General features: G+C 44.9%; 1 protein-coding gene across 2 annotated transcripts in view; it reads right to left on the bottom strand.

The window, feature by feature from the left end:
- Positions 1-15,409: 15,409 nt before the first annotated feature.
- slc29a1b (solute carrier family 29 member 1b) overlaps positions 15,410-20,437 on the bottom strand; it is a 40,406-nt gene continuing 35,378 nt past the window's right edge. For both annotated transcript variants that reach the window (XM_013131359.4, XM_013131360.4), the window contains 2 exons: positions 16,571-16,770; positions 15,410-16,269 (listed from right to left, as the gene is read on the bottom strand). In XM_013131359.4, the coding sequence (XP_012986813.1) occupies positions 16,158-16,269; positions 16,571-16,770 (312 nt within the window). In that variant the 3' untranslated portion in view covers positions 15,410-16,157. The remainder of the gene's footprint in view (positions 16,270-16,570; positions 16,771-20,437) is intronic.

Genomic DNA, 20,437 nt, shown 5'->3' with positions numbered 1-20,437 from the left:
ATGGTAGTCATCTGTTAACCATGACTTATAATACACTTTGGGGCCTTCCAATTCACTAATATTTCAGAAATCAGTCCCTACCTTGAGTAACTCTCCTCATGTTAAATACAGGTGCAGGGAGTTGAGGTGGTGAAGGGTGTTGCGGTCCGGCCCCATGGTCAGGTGCTAAGGGAGAGAAATTGCTATTAAATGGTTGTGATCTGTTAACCAATGGTATGCTGCGAGCTACAGGGCCAAACAATGGCAAACAAAAAATCTCTGGTCATGGGGAACATGAATTTGTATGTTTCAACATTTTGGTATGAACTACCTATTTCAACCCCATGAATGGATTGCCATTGAAAAACAATTAATCTAGACGGGGCCCCTTTACCTAGACAGTTTCCTCCAGGTTGAGGAGTAGTGACTGCTGCATGGCACTCAGTGAGATGGTGGAGCTGGAGGAATGGATACAAGGAGAGGGGAATATCTTTAACACTAACAAGGTAAACCATATCTATATTATTAATATTATGATTTTGTTATTTTGATGTTAAGAGATTATTCCTTACTCTGCCAGTATAATTGGTTTGGGCTTGAGGCTCCAACTGAAACACCAGCCAAATTTTCTGGCTCTTCTTCACTCTCATCAGAGTCCCCAAAACGATGGCTGTTAAGTAACCATATCATTTTGGTTATTGCAATCCCAAAAATGCCAAATATACATATAATACATATAGTATTTTTGAATGCTACAGGAAATAACCTTCCTATTACTGTAGAAACATAACAAAAACAAGACCGAACCGACTTACATTGGCTTCCTGAATCATTTCTCTGGCAGCTATCCCTCCTGCTCTGCCTCAGACTGTAGCTCAGAGGCGTTGCAGCCGGTCTGATATTGATTCATTAGCCTGATGGCGTCTTTGTAGTTGTCTAAAATGAAATATGTTAAAATGAACATGAGTTTCAAATTAGCTGTAGAGCTGCACAGAATATTATTATTGATGATGATAATTGTTAGTATCATTATTATTCTTTATTTAACCACGTTGGTCTCGTTGAGAACACAATATCTCTTACAAGAGAGACCTGGCCAAGAATAGCATCAACAGATATAAATTGAACATTTTAAAAATTGCAAGGCAAAGACAATTTCATGTGCATTTTCAGAAAATAAAAGGGTTTGTTATTCCAAGCATAAGGAGAAGCAACCATGAAATTATTTTGAAACAATAATTTTATGAATTGGCATACCACAAGTTCTGACGACCTTTACGTCATATCTTGGCCAGTTTGGCTCATGCTTCTCCTCGTTAGCAGCTGCCCGTTTCACACGTTCAGCTGGGCCAGTACACCATCACGTCATCATACCAGTCAACTGGCACAAAAGCAATGTCCTCGCTTGCCTGAAATTCAATTAGATGAAAAGGCATCCTTAATGTAGAAAGAAAGAAAAAGGGTATCAAAAAAGGAATAACATGGACTAAAGCATGCACAAGTATAGGCCTACAATGTATACAAATAAGCAAGTTAGATGGGCTGAAAGTTAACCTGAATGGTGCCCCAAGGTGGGAAGAAGTATAAGGAAGGAAAAAGTACTAGACTGTTTATTAGACCCCAAATGAAACAAGAAGCTAACATTAGCTAACGCTGCGGTGACTGTCCCTCTGCCTCTGACTCCCCCGCTGCATGGAGTATTCCTCCGTATTAGCTAGCTAGCTAGCTAATTTTACTGTTTTAAAACTATTTTCTAGGTTAGTGGGGGAGCCTACCGCTCAAAACCAACATGAAAAACGTAGCTAGCTAGCTAGTAATGTTCACTCATTACTAGCCGCTCATTTTAAACGGTGTGTAAAATGAGCAGTGATGTTAAATCTCCATATGTACTGTGTGTTTGCTGAATGGTTTCAAAGTAATGTTCGGTAGCTACCATTAGCAGAAAAGCCCGTACTTCTTGACGTTCAAACAGGCGCCAATACCCATTAGTTGTCTGAACCGACTTAAACAGTGATTAAAATGCCGAAGCTTGATTTTCATTATAAAGAGGATGGCAGATAGACACTACACATGAGACCAAACTTGACAAAATGCAAACTTAATGCACAGCTAGCTAGAAACTAAACATGCTAAAATTGTACCTGCTAGCTATCATAGCAGACAAGTGCTTCACTGACTGTAATATTGACCCCACTTCATTGACTGAAATACCAGTGCCAATTTATCAGTTATAGGTTTGCATCGCAAACGTGAACTCAAACATATAGCTATATATAGGCATTATCAATACTTGCGAAATGATGCAATCGCGCCTAGCAGCATGCTAGCTAGCAGCTACATGCTGCTAACATAGCATAAGCTACATATGGATAGCAGCGACACATTAAAACAGACCAAACCAGTCTTTATCACACTACCATAACATATTCTGCCGAAATGACTATCCCATTTTAAATCAAATGGGCTACAATATCATCATAATCTCTCAGCTAGCAATAGCATGTTGCACAAAAGTCCTAATATCAAACAACGTCATTACAATCATTATACATGATGAGCAAAAAAACACAAAGGCCTATGTTTGCTGTGAATGTCGCAATAAATCAATACACTTACTCAGATAGTTCAGCGCAACCGTGTCCCAGGAAAGAAAATCTCCACTGATATGACTCTTGTCTCGGCGTAGCAAGAGCACACCAAGAGGTTGTAGTTCAACCTTTACAGTAAAGGTGCGTCCACTTCTGCGGATCCGACACGGATCCAGTGTTGGACAGTAGAATTCACCGCGCTGCCCGGAGGCGGAGCGGATCCGACACGGGTCCAGTGTGGGACAGTAGAATTCACCGCGCTGCCCGGAGGCGGAGCGGATCCTCTGGGCGGTGCCAAAACGAATGTGACAGTCACGCGGGTTTCGCGACTTGGATGCGGATCCGCGTAGGCGTCTACTGCTGTGTGGGAACCCACCTGTTATAACACTAGTCTGGTTTGCTCATCAGGCATTGTAAAACATCAAACACTGACACATCAATGTAATCATAAATCACCGGACATGCATACGTCACTCCTGAGGTCCTGCCCTAACACACGTCATACAGGAATTCCCACCCTAACATACGTCATACAGGAAGTCCCACCCTAACATACGTCATAACGGAAGTCCCACCCTACAAACCGGATGTCCTGCCCACCTGTCACATCAATATGGAAGTCCCGCCCCCCCAGGGCCATAAATCACCATTCTGACACATTATACCCTACACTAACTACTAGTGACTTTTACACGTAGGTACAACAAAGTATTGTTTAGATCAATGTAGTCTTCGCCATTCCCAACAATAAAGAACTCCAGAGGGGCTGCGTCTGATATTGCTGATAGGGTCGGGATTTCAAAGTATGTGTTTTTCTCAATAGATGTCTGTGTGAAAGGAACTGTGAATAAATCCAAATCCGTTTTCATACATTCACCCAGACATACAGTGTAGGAGTGCCTTTGCTGGCTAACATAAATCCAGGTGCACAGTTTTTCCTTGGCTGTAGTAATACTGGAGAGTCCGGGGTGTTCCGTGATTGCAGTGCCAGCAGCTGGAGGCTGGCTTAATCACAGGTGGCACCATGACAGTGTAGGCTACTGTAAATCATCCATTCCTTTATTTATTTATCAAATGTATTGTGTTTATCAAGCAGCCATGCTTAAGGCCTATGTAAGGCTATTCATGCTATCCTTTGATCATAGCAAACTGGTTGACAATCTAGTCTGTAAAAAGGAACAGAAACGATTAACATTGGAATGGACATTAAACATAATGTATAGACAAGATTGCTAACTATATTTCCTTAAATATTTCAATGATGGCATTTCATTTGAAAAATAAATTCTCAATTAGCACTGCTAGCATACTATCCTGCTGCTAGAAGTATGGTAATGAAGCCTCGTATGGCCATCATTAATTGTGAGCATAGCAATGTTACTGGTGTATCCTAAACTGTATGCTATGTTCGCAAAGAGTGTGAAGAGTTCATTGTGCTGACTACTATAAATAAAAAACATTTGTTGTATCATAGAGTTTGTGTTTTATTGCTGTTTAAATATAGGCTACTATACAGTATGGCTATTTAAAACATATGTTTGGTAGCTATTCTATATGGCTGGAATTCAGGACTTTTAATAGCCATATTGGCTAATTTGATAAAAACAAATTAGTTGATGCAAATGTTCAGGTTTGCCCAACTCTTGGTCATCTAATGGTTAGATGCAGACCTGGAGAGGCCTACAAGCCACGGTGTCTCGCACCCATTGTGATTGAGAATAGTTTTTTCCAACAGGTAAATGCTCCATGCCACACAGCCAGGTCAGTCAAGGAGTGGATGGAGGACCACCAGATCAAGACCCTGTCATGGCCAGCGCAATCTCCCGACCTGTACCCCATTGAAAACCTCTGGAATTTTATCGAGAGGAGGATGGATGGTCACAAGTCATCAAAGCCGAACAACTTAACTTCTTGTGCCATGAGTGGCATAAAGCCACACAATAATTGGTGGAATAAGGGTTATTCCACCAAATATGGATTTCTGAACACTTCCTAAGTTAAAACATTAGTATTTTGTTGTTGAAAAATTAATAAGCGACTGAGGCATTAGCAAATGTAATAGAGTATACTCGGTTTTCAAGTAAATTCGCCAACTGTCATAAGATGTTTTTCTACCATGCCAGACCATAACAGTTGTGCTAAAAATTTTGCATACCCTTCGGGTATCAGTTTCTCTGGTTGTACTATTCATAGGTATGTGTTTCAGTAAAATAAACAGTTTTGTTTTATTCTATAAAGTACTGACAACATTACTCCCAAATTCTAAATAAACATATTGTCATTTAGAGTATTTATGTGTAGAAAATAACTGGTCAAAATAACAAAAAAAGACACATTGTTTTTAGACCTCAGATAATGCGAAGAAAACAAATGTATATTCTTTTTTTAACAACAAAATACTCATGTTTTAACTTAGGAAGTGTTCAGAAATAAATATTTGGTGGAATAACCCTGATTTTAATCACATTTTTCATGTGTCTTGACATGCTTTCCATCAGTCTGTCATATTGCTAGTGGGTGACTTTATGCCACTGGCATAAAAAGTTAAGTAGCTCGGCTTTGTTTGATGGCTTGTGACCATCCATCCTCTCTAATAAAAGGTTTTCAATGGGGTGCAGAAAAGATGACCGTACTCCATTCCTCTAGGGTCCAATCCTTATGGTCTTTTGCTAACTTCAGCCAGGCTCTTCTTTGCTCATCATTAATTAAGGGCTTTTTTTTTCTAGCTTTGCACAACTATAGCCCTGCCCCTAGGAGCCTGTTTCAAACCATCCTCGCCGTGCATTTCAGTTGCTGTTTCCCATTCTTTTTATAGGTCACTTGATGTCATCTGTTACGCACGCCTCCCGGAGGAGAGAGCGCAACACCCCGCTACACGTAAAACACCCTATGACTTGACAGAATGGGTATGGGGTCGTGGGTGCGAGAATGGATGACAGAGACAGGATTACCGTTTTCAGGACTATTTAATGAACGTAACGGTAATTCAGGGAAAAGGGGCTGGACGGAACCAAAGCAAAGAACATAAAAGTAAACCGAAACCCTCTAAACCTACCTTACCTGTCAAACCAAGAACTTACCTAACTAGCACCTCTTGCGCCGGTGCTCTAACCAAAATACAGGGGGTGGTCCGCCCAGGTCTTACCTAGTGGTTTTAGACAGAGTAAAGCTATGGGAGGTGTATGCCCCAGGGCCTCTTGCCTAAAGCACAATGGCTTTCCCCTTCCCCCTGGAAACAAATGGAAAGGATTTTAACACAAACAATTGCCACAACACACAATGTGGTTAAAACTGAACACAGACACTTGCCACAACACACAATACACTAAATCACAAATCACAAATCACAAATGTTCTTTCTACCTCTAGCCAGCAACACAGACCGATAGCAACAGCATGTGTGTCTCTCTCTGAGCCACTAGAACTGTGGCTTATAAGCAGGCTAAACCAGCTGTACCCACTGACGAGCTGGCATAGGGGCTCTCCAATCAGCTCAAATCCGACCAATCAGCTGCAACCGGCGATCAGGAAGCCAATTAGCCTGCAACCACCACCATAGTACACAAAGGGACAAAACCACATAAGAACACAGAGCAAAAGAAAGCACTGGGGACGTAACATCATCTTACGGTTGATGAGGGATATTCAAAGGAGTTGACGGTCATCTTGGTCAGTGGACAGTCCTTTTCGCCCTCTGCCAGTCTGTAGCTTTGTTGTCCCCAATGTCTGTTGCTTGACCTTGTTCTTATGAACCGCTGTCTTTGAAATTTTTCAGGATGGAAGCAACCTGACGCTCACTGTATCCCTCTGCCAGTGAAGCCTGAATTGAACCCTTCTTTTCCTCACACAAAATGTTGCTTGTGTTGGAATTTAACATACACTGGAATGGAATGGCTGCCATACATATATAGATGCTTATTTAAGGAAAATTAGGAGTGATGTAAAGAAAACATGAGTGAGCAGGCAAAACACATATTTTATTTGTTATGGGATTCACATTCAACTGCAGGCCATAACAGAATGGCACAATCATAAAACAAAACATGGCAACAAAGAAAAAATTAACTGACCCCTGTTCAAAAGTCTGCATACACTTAGTTCTTAATACTCTGTATTGACCCCTTCAGCATCAATGACAGCGTGCAGTCTTTTGTAATACTTGTCTATGAGTCCCCAAATTCTTGCAGGTGGTATACTGTACCTGCACATTAATCTTGGCAAAATGTCTCCAGGTCATGCAAAAAACATAGTGCTTGTGGTTGTGACCATAAAGCTCTATTTTTGTCTTGTCAATCCAAATGTGTCAGAAACTGTGAGGCGTGTCAAGGTGTTGTCAGGCATATTGTAACAGCCACTGAACAACCATTGAACTGCCAGAAGAACAGCAATTCTTCTGGCAGTTCTAGCTGAAATCTTGGTCTACCTGACCTAGGCTTAAGAGATCCCCAAATGTTCCACCTCTTAATAAGTGATTGAACAGTGCTGACTGGCATTTGCAAGGCTTTGGATATCTTTTTATATCCTTTTCCATCTTTATTAAGTTCCATTACCTTGTTACGCAGGTCTGTTGACAGTGTTTTTCTGCTCCCCATGGCTCAGCATCTAGCCTGTTCAGTTCTCCATGTGAGAGTTAAACTCATTGTCTATTTATACACAGACACTAATTGCAATTTAAATTCCACATGTGTGGGAAATTCACCTTTAATTGCCATTTTCACCATTGTGTGTCACTTTGTGTGTCTGTAACAAGTGTTGTGGAAATTCTTGAACTGATGTATTCTTGGTCGTCCTATACATGTATGAATGAGGTACTAGCTAAAGATGCCAAGAGGGATCTGGTGTTTGAATAGGAGACATCCTTGACCGGCACCGGTGGATTAGAGGGATACTCGTAAATCTGTATAACCCTTTAGGTTATCCAGACATTGTGTCTCCTCAGGAGTTGAGAAGGATAAGGTGGGGGGACAGCCCGCCCTTTGGGTAAATGTTACACAAGACAGATGGGCAACAACTTTTTGTCTCTGTTTCTTACTCCTTTAAGAGTGTCGATCGATGGAATTACCATCACACAAGGCCAAACATTCAAGGGTATGTTAACTTTTGATCAGGGACATTTGGGTGATTTCTGTAATCATTATGATTTAAAAAGGAACCAAACAACTATGTGATAATACATGGATTCAACGGACAACAAAGGACGAATGCTAACAACAAGCTAATGCTAACGCAAGAACAGTCTGGTAAGTAACATCTAATAACCTATTTATTATGAAATAATGTAATACAAATGTGATCATTATAGATATTGTCTGCTTTGCGTATTTGGTCCACCGTTTGGTCCACTAACGGGCCGGAGTTGGCCCATTACGGGGCGTTCGTCGGCCTCTTCCGGGCCGTGTTCGATCACCCGCCCAACGGCAGGGAGGTCGGCGAGCGTCTCGTGCACCTGAGGCAGGGGACAAAGGAGCGTGCAGGCCTTCGCCCTGGAGTTCAGGACCCTGGCGGCGGGGTCGGGCTGGAACGACAGGGCACTTATCGATCATTTTCGGTGCCACTTACGGTCTGACGTCCGTAGGGAGCTGGCATGCCGGGACGCCATGTTGACATTCGACCAGCTCGTCGACATGGCGATCCGGCTGGACATTCTGCTAGCCACCCGCGGACGCACCGGGAATGATCAGCCCCCTCCGGTACACCCCGTCGCCAGACCTGAACCCACTGTTTCCAGCGAGAGAGGGTCGAGCGGAGGAGGCCTGACACCCCTACACTGAGTCACACTGTCAGGGCTCTCTGCGAAGCACATGACACTTTTGGTGGCCTTCCCTGATTTTCCTGCTAACTCTCAGTGTAAGGCGCTCGTAGACTCAGGCGCAGCTGGGAATTTGTCTCAACCTAGGTCCATTACGGGCTTAGACAGCAAACCACTAGGGACTGGTCTCGTTGAGCACGTCACGGTCCCTATCACGATGACCGTACACCACGCCCATACTGAACTAATCGAATTCCATGTTATCCACTCACCTGCTTTCCCTGTGGTGCTGGGTCTTCCCTGGTTGTCGGTACACAACCCGACTATTTCCTGGTCGCAGAGAATATTGACGGGGTGGTCTCAGGGGTGTCACGAGAGGTGTCTAGGTGTTTCCGTAGGTGCGACCTCGGTGGAAAGTCCAGACAGTGTCTCCACAGTGCGCATACCCCCGGAATATGCCGATTTAGCGCTGGTCTTTTCTAAGGCCATGGCAAGTCGTTTGCCACCACATCGGCCCGGGGATTGTGCTATGAATCTAAAGGGGGACGCTGTGCCGCCTTATTGTCATGTGTATCCCCTGTCGCAGGCTGAAACGGCAGCTATGGAGACCTACGTGGCCGAATCCCTGCGGCAGGGGGCAGATCCGCCGTTCCACCTCGCCCGCCTCCTCGAGTTTCTTTTTCGTGAAGAAGAAGGATGGGGGTTTGCGTCCATGCATTGACTACAGGGCGCTGAATAAACTGACGGTCCGTTATTCATATCCCATCCCCCTTATTTCCCAGTACATCGAGTCAATGCATGGGGTGCGCTTCTTCATGAAACTGGACCTCAGGAGCGCGTATAACTTGGTGAGAATCCGAGAGGGAGACGAGTGGTTGACGGCCTTCAGCACCACCACGGGGCACTACGAGTACCTAGTGATGCCGTATGGGTTGATTAATTCCCCGGCAGTGTTTCAGTCCTTTGTGAACGATGTGTTTAGGGACATGCTGGGGCGCGGAGTTGTGGTTTACATCGACGACATCCTCGTGTATTCCGCTACGCGTGCTGAACATGTGTCTCTCGTTCGCAGGGTGCTGAGGCGGCTGTTGGAGCATGGCCTGTACGCTAAAGCAGAGAAGTGCGCGTTCTTCCAGCGAGCCGTCTCCTTCCTCGGGTTTCGAATTTCCGCCGATGGGGTGGAAATGGAAGTTGATCGTGTGTCAGCCGTGCGTAATTGGCCCGTTCCTACCACGGTTAAGGCGGTACAGCGGTTCATTGGGTTTGCCAATTTCTACTGTAGGTTTATACGGGGCTTCGGCAAGGTAGCAGCTCCCATCACTTCCTTATTGAAGGGTGGGCCGAGCCAGATCACCTGGACTGCCGAGGCAGACGAGGCATTTCGCACCCTTAAGAGAATGTTCACCTCTGCCCCGGTTTTGGCTCACCCCGACCGTCACTGCCGTTCTTAGTGGAGGTGGATGCCTCTGAGGTAGGGATAGGTGATGTGTTGTCCCAACTATCAGGTACCCCTCCTAAGCGTCGCCCCTGCGCTTTTTACTCGCGGAAGCTCAGTGAGGCAGAGCGCAACTATGGCGTCGGTGATAGGGAGCTGTTGGCTGTGTTTAGCGCCTTGACTGTTTGGAGACATTGGCTCGAAGGAGCGAGACACCTGTTTGTAGTCTGGACCGACCACCGAAACCTGGAGTATATCCGGGCGGCACGGAGACTGAACCCTCGTCAGGCCAGATGGGCGTTGTTTTTTGCCCGGTTTGATTTCACGCTGTCATACGTGCCGGGTACGAAAAACGTCAAGGCAGACGCGCTGTCTCGGTTGTGCGACGCGGGTGTGAGGCGGGTAGATGAGACACTGATTCTGCCCGCCTCGTGCATTGTGGCGCCGGTTCTGTGGGACGTGGACGCGGACCTTCAGCGGGCGTTGCGTGGCGATCCTGGGCCTGCTGGGTGTCCTGCGGGTCGTCAGTACGTCCCGCTAGATGTCCGTGACCGTCTCATTTACTGGGCCCACACGTCCCCTTCTACGGGTCACCCAGGCATAGACCGTACTGTGTGCTGCCTTACCAACAAGTACTGGTGGCCTGGTCTGGCCAAGGATGTGAGAGTGTACGTGTCCTCCTGTTCGGTGTGCGCTCAGTGTAAGGCACCTAGACACCTTCCGGCAGGTCCTTTGCCCGTTCCACAACGACCGTGGTCTCACCTGTCCATTGATTTTTTAACCGATCTACCCCCCTCACTAGGCAACACCACGATCCTGGTTGTTGTGGACCGGTTTTCAAAGGCCTGCCGGTTCCTTCCTCTCCCTGGTCTCCCGACGGCCCTGCAGACCGCGGAGGTTCTTTTCACCCATGTCTTCCGGCACTACGGGGTGCCGGAGGACATTGTGTCTGACCGGGGCCCTCAGTTCACGTCTCGGGTCTGGAAGGCCTTTATGGGCCGATTGGGGGTCTCGGTCAGCCTCACCTCTGGGTTCCACCCCGAAGCTAATGGGCAGGTGGAGCGTGTGAACCAAGACCTGGGGAGGTTCCTGCGGTCCTATTGCCAGGACCGGCCGGGGGAGTGGTCGGAGTTCCTGCCCTGGGCAGAGTATGCCCAGAATTCGCTCCGCCACTCCTCCACTTCCTTGACCCCTTTCCAGTGCGTCCTAGGGTACCAGCCGGTCTTGGCACCCTGGCAGAGCCAGCCCGAAACCGGGGCTCCGGCGGTGGACGACTGGTTCCGGCGCGCCGAGGACACCTGGTCCGTAGCTCATCGGCACATCCGGCGCGCCGGGGCGCGCCAGAAGTCCGCTGCCGACCGCCGGTGTAGCGACGCCCCGGTCTACACAGTGGGCGACCGGGTCTGGCTCTCGACCCGGAACCTCCCTCTCCGCCTGCCCTGCCGGAAGCTGGGCCCGCGGTTTGTGCTGAGGAGAGTGAACGAGGTAACCTATAAGTTACAACTTCCCCCTGATTACAGGATTAATGCCTCGTTCCATGTGTCTGTCCTCAGGCCGTTGGTGGCGGGTCCCCTCCTGCAATCTGAGGTGCGGGAGGTCCCTCCGCCCCCTCTGGACATTGAGGGGGGACCGGCGTATTCGGTCCGTTCCATCCTCGACTCGAGGCGCCGGGGGGGGGCCTGCAGTACCTGGTGGAGTGGGAGGGGTACGGCCCGGAGGAGCGTTGCTGGGTGCCTTGATGTTCTTGATCCGGAGCTCCTCACCGACTTCCATCGTCGGCGCCCTGATCGTCCTGCGCGGCGCCCTCCGGGTCGGCCCGGGGCCGGCGGAGGCACGCTGCCGGAGCTGCGCGTCGAGGGGGGGGTACTGTAACGAGGATGCGCATGGAGGACGCGCGCCACCCCTCCCGACGTGGTGTTCGGTGCGCGTCATCGCCAGCCTTCTAGCCACGCCGCTCCTCCTCCCACGGCACTGTCATGTCTTGTTATTGCACACACCTGGTGTCCATTCCCTCATTAGGTTGCCTATATTAGTTCCCTTGTTTCTGGGCGTCTTTGTGTGGTATTGTTCTATGTTCAGTGTTCTGTATTTGCCTTGTGCGGTTGGTTTTTGCGCTTGTGCATTATTTGAGTTTTGCGTGCCTTGTTTTTCTTCAGAACGCAATACATATACCTTGACTGCATTCGACTCCTTTTTTCAACACGCCTCTAGACACACTGTTACATGTATGCACATACAGTGAATTATTTAATTGTACTGTTCACTTTTATTGTGATACAATGCATATTTGTGTAAGAAAAAGGGTTTGAAAAGTGTTGGTGTAATGGCAGAACAGTTCCACAAGGGTTTTTGGGCTGATTTCAATGAAAATGGTGTCAAAAACGTGTTGGACAAAAGGCAAATTCTTTCATTTTTCTGTTCACATTCATTGTGAAGCCTTTTCTTACACAAATGTGCATTTTGTTTGCACAGAACATTTGTATTTGGAAGTATCACTCCGTATGGGTGCGTTATGGTCAGAATTCAATGATATATAGAAAAAATCTGATTTCGCTAATGAAATTATTTACTTTATTGTGCATTTTTCCCTAAAACACTACCTTATAAGAACATTAACATGCATGCTAACATTAGCTGAGGTACTTTGGAATAATTTGATGCCAAATACACAATGATCAATTTACATTACATATTGTTTATAAGCCCAAATATAAAAGTAGTGACCCCCAAAAATTATAAGCGTAGTACTGAGAGGGTTAAAACAAGATGATTCACAAATCTGTCCGGAAGAAGTGCAAAGATAAATGTCTCTTAGTCACCCATCTTATCACCTTTATCTTTGTTTGATTCGGATAAACAAACATGGCAACCCTCACAAACTGTACCTACCTCTGTGTTACGAAATGTCTAGAAGGTTTTTACGCAATTATTTTGAATGTCAGCTCACCCATGTTTTGATAAGTTGTATATACTTTTTGATAATTTAATACATTTTTGTGTTAGCTGTATTTTTTTTTCCTGATAATGACCACAGGTGTTGGTTGCAGTAAGAGCCAGGATGAACAAAAAGTTACCCTACAGTGGGGAGATAAAGTATTTGATACACTGCTTATTTTGCAGGTTTTCCTACTTACAAAGCATGTAGAGGTCTGTAATTTTTTATCATAGGTACACTTCAACTGTGAAGGACGGAAGATCACATTGTATGATTTTTAAATAATTAATTTGCATTTTATTGCATGACATAAGTATTTGATCACCTACCGACCAGTAAGAATTCCGGCTCTCACAGACCTGTTAGTTTTTCTTTAAGAAGCCCTCCTGATCTCCACTCATTACCTGTATTAACTGCATCTGTTTGAACTCATTGCCTGTATAAAAGACACCTGTCCACATAATCAAACAGACTCAAAGGAAACCATTAGTAACACACTACGCCGTCATGGATTAAAATCCTGCAGCGCACGCAAGGTCCCCCTGCTCAAGCCAGGGCATGGCCAGGCCTGTCTGAAGTTTGCCAATGACCATCTGGATGATCCAGAGAAGGAATGGTAGAAGGTCATGTGGTCTGATGAGACATAAATAGAGCTTTTTGGTTTATACTCCACTTGCCGTGTTTGGAGGAAGAAGAAGGATGAGTACAACCCCAAGAACACCATCCCAACCGTGAAGCATGGAAGTGGAAACCTTATTCTTTGGGGATGCTTTTCTGCAAAGGGGACAGGACGAATGCACTGTATTGAGGGGAGGATGATGGGGCCATGTATTGCGAGATCTTGGCCAACAACCTCCTTTCTTCAGTAAGAGCATTGAAGATGGGTTGTGGCTGGGTCTTCCAGCATGACAACAACCTGAAACACACAGCCAGCGCAACAAAGGAGTGGCTCCGTAAGAAGCATCTCAAGGTCCTGGAGTGGCCTAGCCAGTCTACAGACCTGAACCCAATAGAAAATCTTTGGAGGGAGCTGAAAGTCCGTATTGCCCAGCAACAGCCCCGAAACATGAAGGATCTGGAGAAGGTCTGTATGGAGGAGTGGGCCAAAATCCCTGCTGCAGTGTGTGCAAACCAGGTCAAGAACTACAGGAAACGTATGATCTTAATTACTTAAAAATCATACAACTCACAGTTGAAGAGTACCTATGATATAAACGACAGACTTCTACATGCTTTGTAAGTGGGAAAACCCGCAAAATCGACAGTGTATTAAATACTTGTTCTCCCCACTGTATATCCGGTTTTGGATAAGAGTCATTGATAGCCATACCTCTGTAAATGTTTGAATATCTATATTATGAAATTAACTCCTCACATTTAGGACAAAGATATGAAGATTGTTAGAGTTAAATATATGTGTATAACAGACCCACCAGTGACCTTTAAAAATCTGTGCTCCAAAGAAGAAAAAAAAAAGTTCAAAAGAAACTGGGATAAAGCTTTATCCCAGAGAGGTAGAACAAATATATGAACAAATATATGTATTGCTTTGGAAAGATGGACTAAACCATTGAGTGAAAAATGACGCTGATAAGCAAGCTACTTGACAGCTAATCAAGTTACTGTAATGCTCCTTTAGCTCTTGCAGATAGTCTTAATGAAATTATTCTGCTGGATATTTTAAGGTTTATTTCTATGATTCCTGCAGGATTTATTTCCTGAAGGTCTACCTACAGGATCCAACAATAATTGTCCAACATGAAAGTGGACACAAAATCCGAGGCCACTTTTCTGTAGGACAATTTGTGTAATTCTTGCAATGTGTAAAACCTTTCAAATCACCAGGGCTGCTGTAATGAGATAGCATCAGAGAGTTTGTATATGAGACAACTAGATCATCCACAAAATGGGGCCTGCTAACCTCGGCTATCAAACCTTGCTTCTGTCGTTTGATAGTCGGATCGTTGTTCAACAATATACAGTATTGCGTTTTTATATGTATTTTGAGATTAAATCTGTTGAATATGGGTAGATGTTGATTGCAGTTTTAGAATGAAATCTGTGGAAGCTGATTCAAAAATAACTTTTTATTGACTTGTTGGCACCTTAAATACCATCTTCAAAAGTGGTAAATTTCTACATTCAAATATGATATGCACATGATTGTACACAAAAAATACAGTTATATCTTAATGGTAATTTTAAATGTCCTTTGGTTGATCACCAACATTTTCGTCCCAAGTTTTTTTGTCATCTAAGTGTTTACTTTGATTCAGCCACAGACACACACACATCACAATTTATGATTGGTGTTATTTTATTAAGATCCCGGATACAGGCGGCCGAAATGAGCTTTCTCCGCAGGGTGGCTGGGCGATCCCTTAGAGATAGGGTGAGAAGCTCGGTCACCCGGGAGGAGCTCAGAGTAGAGCCGCTGCTCCTCCACATCGAGAGGGGTCAGCTGAGGTGGCTTGGGCATCTGTTTCGGATGCCTCCGGAACGCCTTCCTGGGATGGTGTTCCGGTCCCGTCCCACCGGGAAGAGACCCCGGGGAAGACCTAGGACACGCTGGAGGGACTATGTCTCCCGGCTGGCCTGGGAACGCCTCGGTGTCCCCCCGGAAGAGCTAGAGGAAGTGTCTGGGGAGAGGGAGGTCTGGGCATCCCTGCTTAGACTGCTGCCCCCGCGACCCGGCCCCGGATAAGCGGAAGAAGATGGATGGATGGATATTTTATTTTGTCTGTCGCACAAAATGTAAACATGCCAATGTTGTTTTCATGTTCTCAATAAAGGTTCATGTCATGATTTATACATTTTTGTCAAGCGGTTATAATTTTCCCCAAGTGCTGTTACAGCTGACCCTGAACGTGGGGTACCTTGTTATAAATACATGGAGTGAAATGTTACAAAGTCACACCTTGACTGTTTGATTGTATAGAGAATACCTATACTTATTTGTAGCAGATGTAAGCTGTTTGTATTTTAAATGTAGAGCTGTAGCTCAAATAATCTCAAATAGATTATCACAAACATTTTAAATCTGTTACAACCTCCCGTACATCAAAACAATCACACACATGCAAAGGAATAACTGTTTGTCCTCCTTTAAATACTGTTTGTATATTAGAAATAAGGCAGTAAATAACATTCTAAGTTCTAACAATTTTATTATACACTGCATGCAAATGCCTGTACATACATAATAAACAAAGATTTTTGTGAAAAATTGTCATTTATACTCAGAAATTATGTTAGACTTAAGTTATGTTTTACTTGCTTCATTCTGGGATGTCAGATTAATAATGAGTCTGCATCATAAGGATTAAATTTGGAATGCTACATCATCAAAAGGAATTATTGCATATAATATGAATTTCCTTTTGGAAAATGTGTAAAAATGAACACTTTTTTTTATGTTGGTTAGTCGTCAAACAAATTCCAAGCTGTCAAACAAATTCCTTCTCAGTTTTGTTAGACCAGGCCTCGGAAGAGGAATGAGAGGGAAGCTCCCAAAGCCAAACCCAGGGACAAGAAGAAGGCCATAATGGCTCCAGCTGTCTCTGCCTCATGAGGTGAAACCTTTCTGTGGAGAGATTCAATTGGGGAATGGTAACACGTTAGGTGCAATGTAATTTCTGTCAAACTAAGATACATTTAACTCTTGCAGTGGCATTTGAAATGTGAATAAACAAGTCAGAGCATTTTAAATTGACAGAAAACTGCACTTCACACATCCATGTGGTGTATGTCCAACAGACAATATCAAAGAAAAGTTCATATGAATAATGCTTCATGATATTATTAATTAATCCTGTCTATCAAAAGATAACATAATTTATTTACAGGTTCTGGGGTTTCACCAAGGTAAAATCAAAATGTCTTACTTGGGCCCAAAGCACATGCAGAGACTGGCCAGGTATCCATTGGAAAAGGCAAAGAATATCATGAACACAATGAACCAGGCATCGTGTTTAAAGAAGACAGGCAGGTTGAGGCGGGGCTGAACATTGCATAGCATGAAGAGTGGCACAAAGATCACCCGGGCCACCAGAAGAATGGGCACCAGTTTGCTGTCTTTCCCAGGCTAAAAACGAATGGTAGAGAAATATCAACACTTAACATTTGGGTCCGGTTTCACAGACACAGACTTAGTCTAGTACTAAAAAAACAAGCTCAATGGAGTTTTCTATTGAACTTGATGTTTCCCCCCTAGACTAGGCTTAAAAACCAGCCCAGTTCTTCTAAGATCCTAAACATTCTAAAAAGAACCAGTATGTAAAAAATAGCCATGAAAACTTGCCTCGCTTTGTTATTGGTTAACTAGTAGTATATTAGTTCCTGTGTTTCTGGGTGTCTTTGTGTGGTATTGTTCTATGTCTGACATTATTGGAGATAGGCATGTTCGTTTTAACACATGTTTTGTTCTTCCACACACTCTACTAAACCTGCAACGTGACAGAATACCACACCAAGAATGGAGTCAGCGGGGCGGTTGGAGGCGAGGCTGCCACCCGAGCAGCAACCACCAGCACTCAACCCGGCTGGTGCCCCTGCCATCGTCTCCACCGTCGCAGAGGAGGACCATTCAACTGAGACTTTCCCAGGGATTCAACGGAGACGCAGCCCAGTACTCTGGGTTTTTGCTACAGTTGGAGCTATATTTCACCTCCCGCAGCCCTCACCCGGGGGGATAGGGAGAGGGTCTCGACCCTTGTCTCCTGTCTGAGTGGCAAGGCGTTGGCCCATTACGAGGCGTTTGTCTGCCTCTTTCAGGCCGTTTTCGATCATCCGCCCGATGGCAGGGACTGGTTCCGGCGCGCCGAGGACACCTGGTCCGTGGCCCATCGACACATCCGGCGCGCCGGGGACGCCAGAAGTCCGCTGCTGACCGCCGAACCTCCCTCTCCGCCTGCCCTGCCGGAAGCTGGGGAGAGTGAACGAGGTAATTTATAAATTACAACTTCCCCCTGATTACTGGATTTGCACCTCGTTTCACGTTTCTCTCCTCAGGCCGGTGGTGGCTGGTCCCCTCCAGCAGTCTGAGGTGCAGGAGGTCCCTCCGCCCCCTCTGGACATCGAGGGGAGGGGCCTGCAGTACCAGGTGGAGTGGGAGGGATACAGCCCGGAGGAGCATTGCTGGGTGCCGGCGATGGACGTTCTTGATCCGGAGCTCCTCGCCGACGTCCAACGTCGGCGCCCTGATCGTCCTGCGCGCCATCCTTCGGGTCGGCCCCGGGGCGTGCTGCAGGAGCCGCGCGTCGAGGGGGGGGGTACTGTAACGAGGACGCGCGCCATCACCCCCGTGGTATTCGGCGTGCGTCATCGCCGGCCTTCTAGTCACCCCGCTCCTCCTCCCACGGCACTGTCATGTCTTGTTATTGCACACACCTGGTGTCCATTCCCTCATAATGTTGCCTATATTAGTTCCTGTGTTTCTGGGTGTCTTTTTGTGGTATTGTTTGACGTTATTGGAGATAACGTTTGTTTTAACGCTTGTGCGCGGTTTATAGCGTGCCTTTGATTTCTGTATATTGCAATACAAGTTACGTTTATCGCCTCAAGTTTTCTTCCATACACTCTACTACACCTGCAACGTGACACAACCTGGTACTTTAATGTTTTGTATGCATGTTTTGCATAAGGCCTGGTGACAATAATGTTTGTAATGTTTTGACCCAGATTACATTTGGAATTTGGAAAGAACTAGGTATACCAGTAGCACAAAAGTTGGATACATTTTCTTAACCTTATTATTGCATTTTTAATTAATGTGTACTTTCGGTATGAACAGTGTGTGTGCTTTGAATTAATGGCGACTTGATGAACTTGGTTGTCGACACTGCACACAGCACTGAACGTTGATTAACGATGAAATGAGAGGAGCAGACATTTAAATACAACATTAGTATAACTTCAGCAGTTCCAATTTACATCACGCATATAAAAAGTCTAACAACCCCAGCATCCCAAAAAAGTTGGGATGCTGCAAAAAATGGAAATAAAAACAGAATGCAATGATTTGCTAAACATTTAAACCATATATTCAATAGAAAATAGCACAAATACAACATATCAAATGTTGAAAATTTTAAATCTTAATATTCCTTGAAAAATACAGCTCCAGAAAGAATTAAGAGAACACTGCACCTTTTATTTCCTTTCCAAAAAAGTCGACAAGGAAGGTTTTGAGTGAGGAACAGAAGGGTTAAAGTTAATAGACCACTGCAAATTGAACACTTCTGTTCTTCACTCAAAACTTCCCTTTTCAACATTTTTGGAAAGGAAAGAAAAAGTTGCAGTGGTCTCTCAATATTTCTAGAGCTGCATATACCCACTTTGATTTGGTCTCAGGAACACGTTTAAAAAAAGCTGGGACAGGGGCAACAAGAGACTAGAAAATGATGTATTGCCAAACAAAACCTGGTGGAACACCTCACAACTAATTAGGTTAATTGACAAAAGGTCAGTAACATGATTTAGTATAAAACGAGCATCCCAGAGAGGATGAGTCGGGATGGGGTTCACCGCTCCGTGAAAGACTGCTTGGGCAAATAGAGCAACACTTTAAGAATAATGTTTCTTAACATAATTGTCATGACTTTGGGGATCTTGGGACATTATATCATTACAAGATTTGAAGAATCCAGAGAAATCTCTGTACGCAAGGAACAAGGCCAAAAACCAATATTGGATGGCTGTGATCTTCATTAAAAACAGACATGATTTTGTAGTGGAAATCACTACATGAGCTCAGGAACACTTCTGAAAACCATTGTCTGTTAACACACTTTCGCTGCATCAACAAATGCAAGTTAAAAAAGATGCAAAGAAGAAACCATATATAAACAAGATCCAAAATCTGCTGCCAACATACAGTGGAGCAAAAAGGTATTTAGTCAGCCACCAATTGTGCAAGTTCTCCCACTTAAAAAGACGAGAGAGGCCTGTAATTGCCATCATAGGTACATTTCAACTATGAGACACAAAATGAGAAAAAAAATCCAGGAAATCACATTGTAGGATTTTCTTTGAATTTATTGGTAAATTCCTCGGTAAAATAAGTATTTGGTCACCTACAAACAAGCAAGATTTCTGGCTCTCACAGACCTGTTACAACTTCTTTAAGAGGCTCATCTGTCCTCCACTCGTTACCTGTATTAATGGCACCTGTTTGAACTTGTTATCAATGTAAAAGACACCTGTCCACAACCTCAAACAGTCACACTCCAAACTCCACTATGGTAAAGACCAAAGAGCTGTCAAAGGACCCCAGAAACAAAATTGTAGACCTGCACCAGGCTGGGAAAATTGAATCTGCAATAGGTAAGCAGCTTGGTGTGAAGAAATCAACTTTGGGAGCAATTATTAGAAAATGGAATACATACAAGACCACTGATAATCTCCCTCAATCCGGGGCTCCACGCAAGATCTCACCCTGTGGTGTCAAAACGATCACAGGAATGGTGAGCAAAAATCCCAGAACCACACAGGGGGACCTAATGAATGACCTGCAGAGAGTTGGGACCAAAGTAACAAAGGCTACCATCAGTAACACACTATGCCGCCAGGGACTCAAATCCTGCAGTGCCAGACGTGTCCCCCTGCTTATGTCCAGGCCCGTCTGAGGTTTGCTAGAGAGCATTTGGATGGTCCAGAAGAGGATTGGGAGAATGTCATATGGTCAGATGAAACCAAAATAGAACTTTGAATGGGGGCCATGTATCGTGAGATTTTGAGTGAAAACCTCCTTC

This window comes from Esox lucius, chromosome 9 (genome assembly GCF_011004845.1).
Source record: "Esox lucius isolate fEsoLuc1 chromosome 9, fEsoLuc1.pri, whole genome shotgun sequence".
Classification (NCBI taxonomy): domain Eukaryota; kingdom Metazoa; phylum Chordata; class Actinopteri; order Esociformes; family Esocidae; genus Esox; species Esox lucius.
The sequence above is the reverse complement of the archived record's forward strand: the minus strand, read 5'-3'. Positions and strand labels throughout refer to the sequence as shown.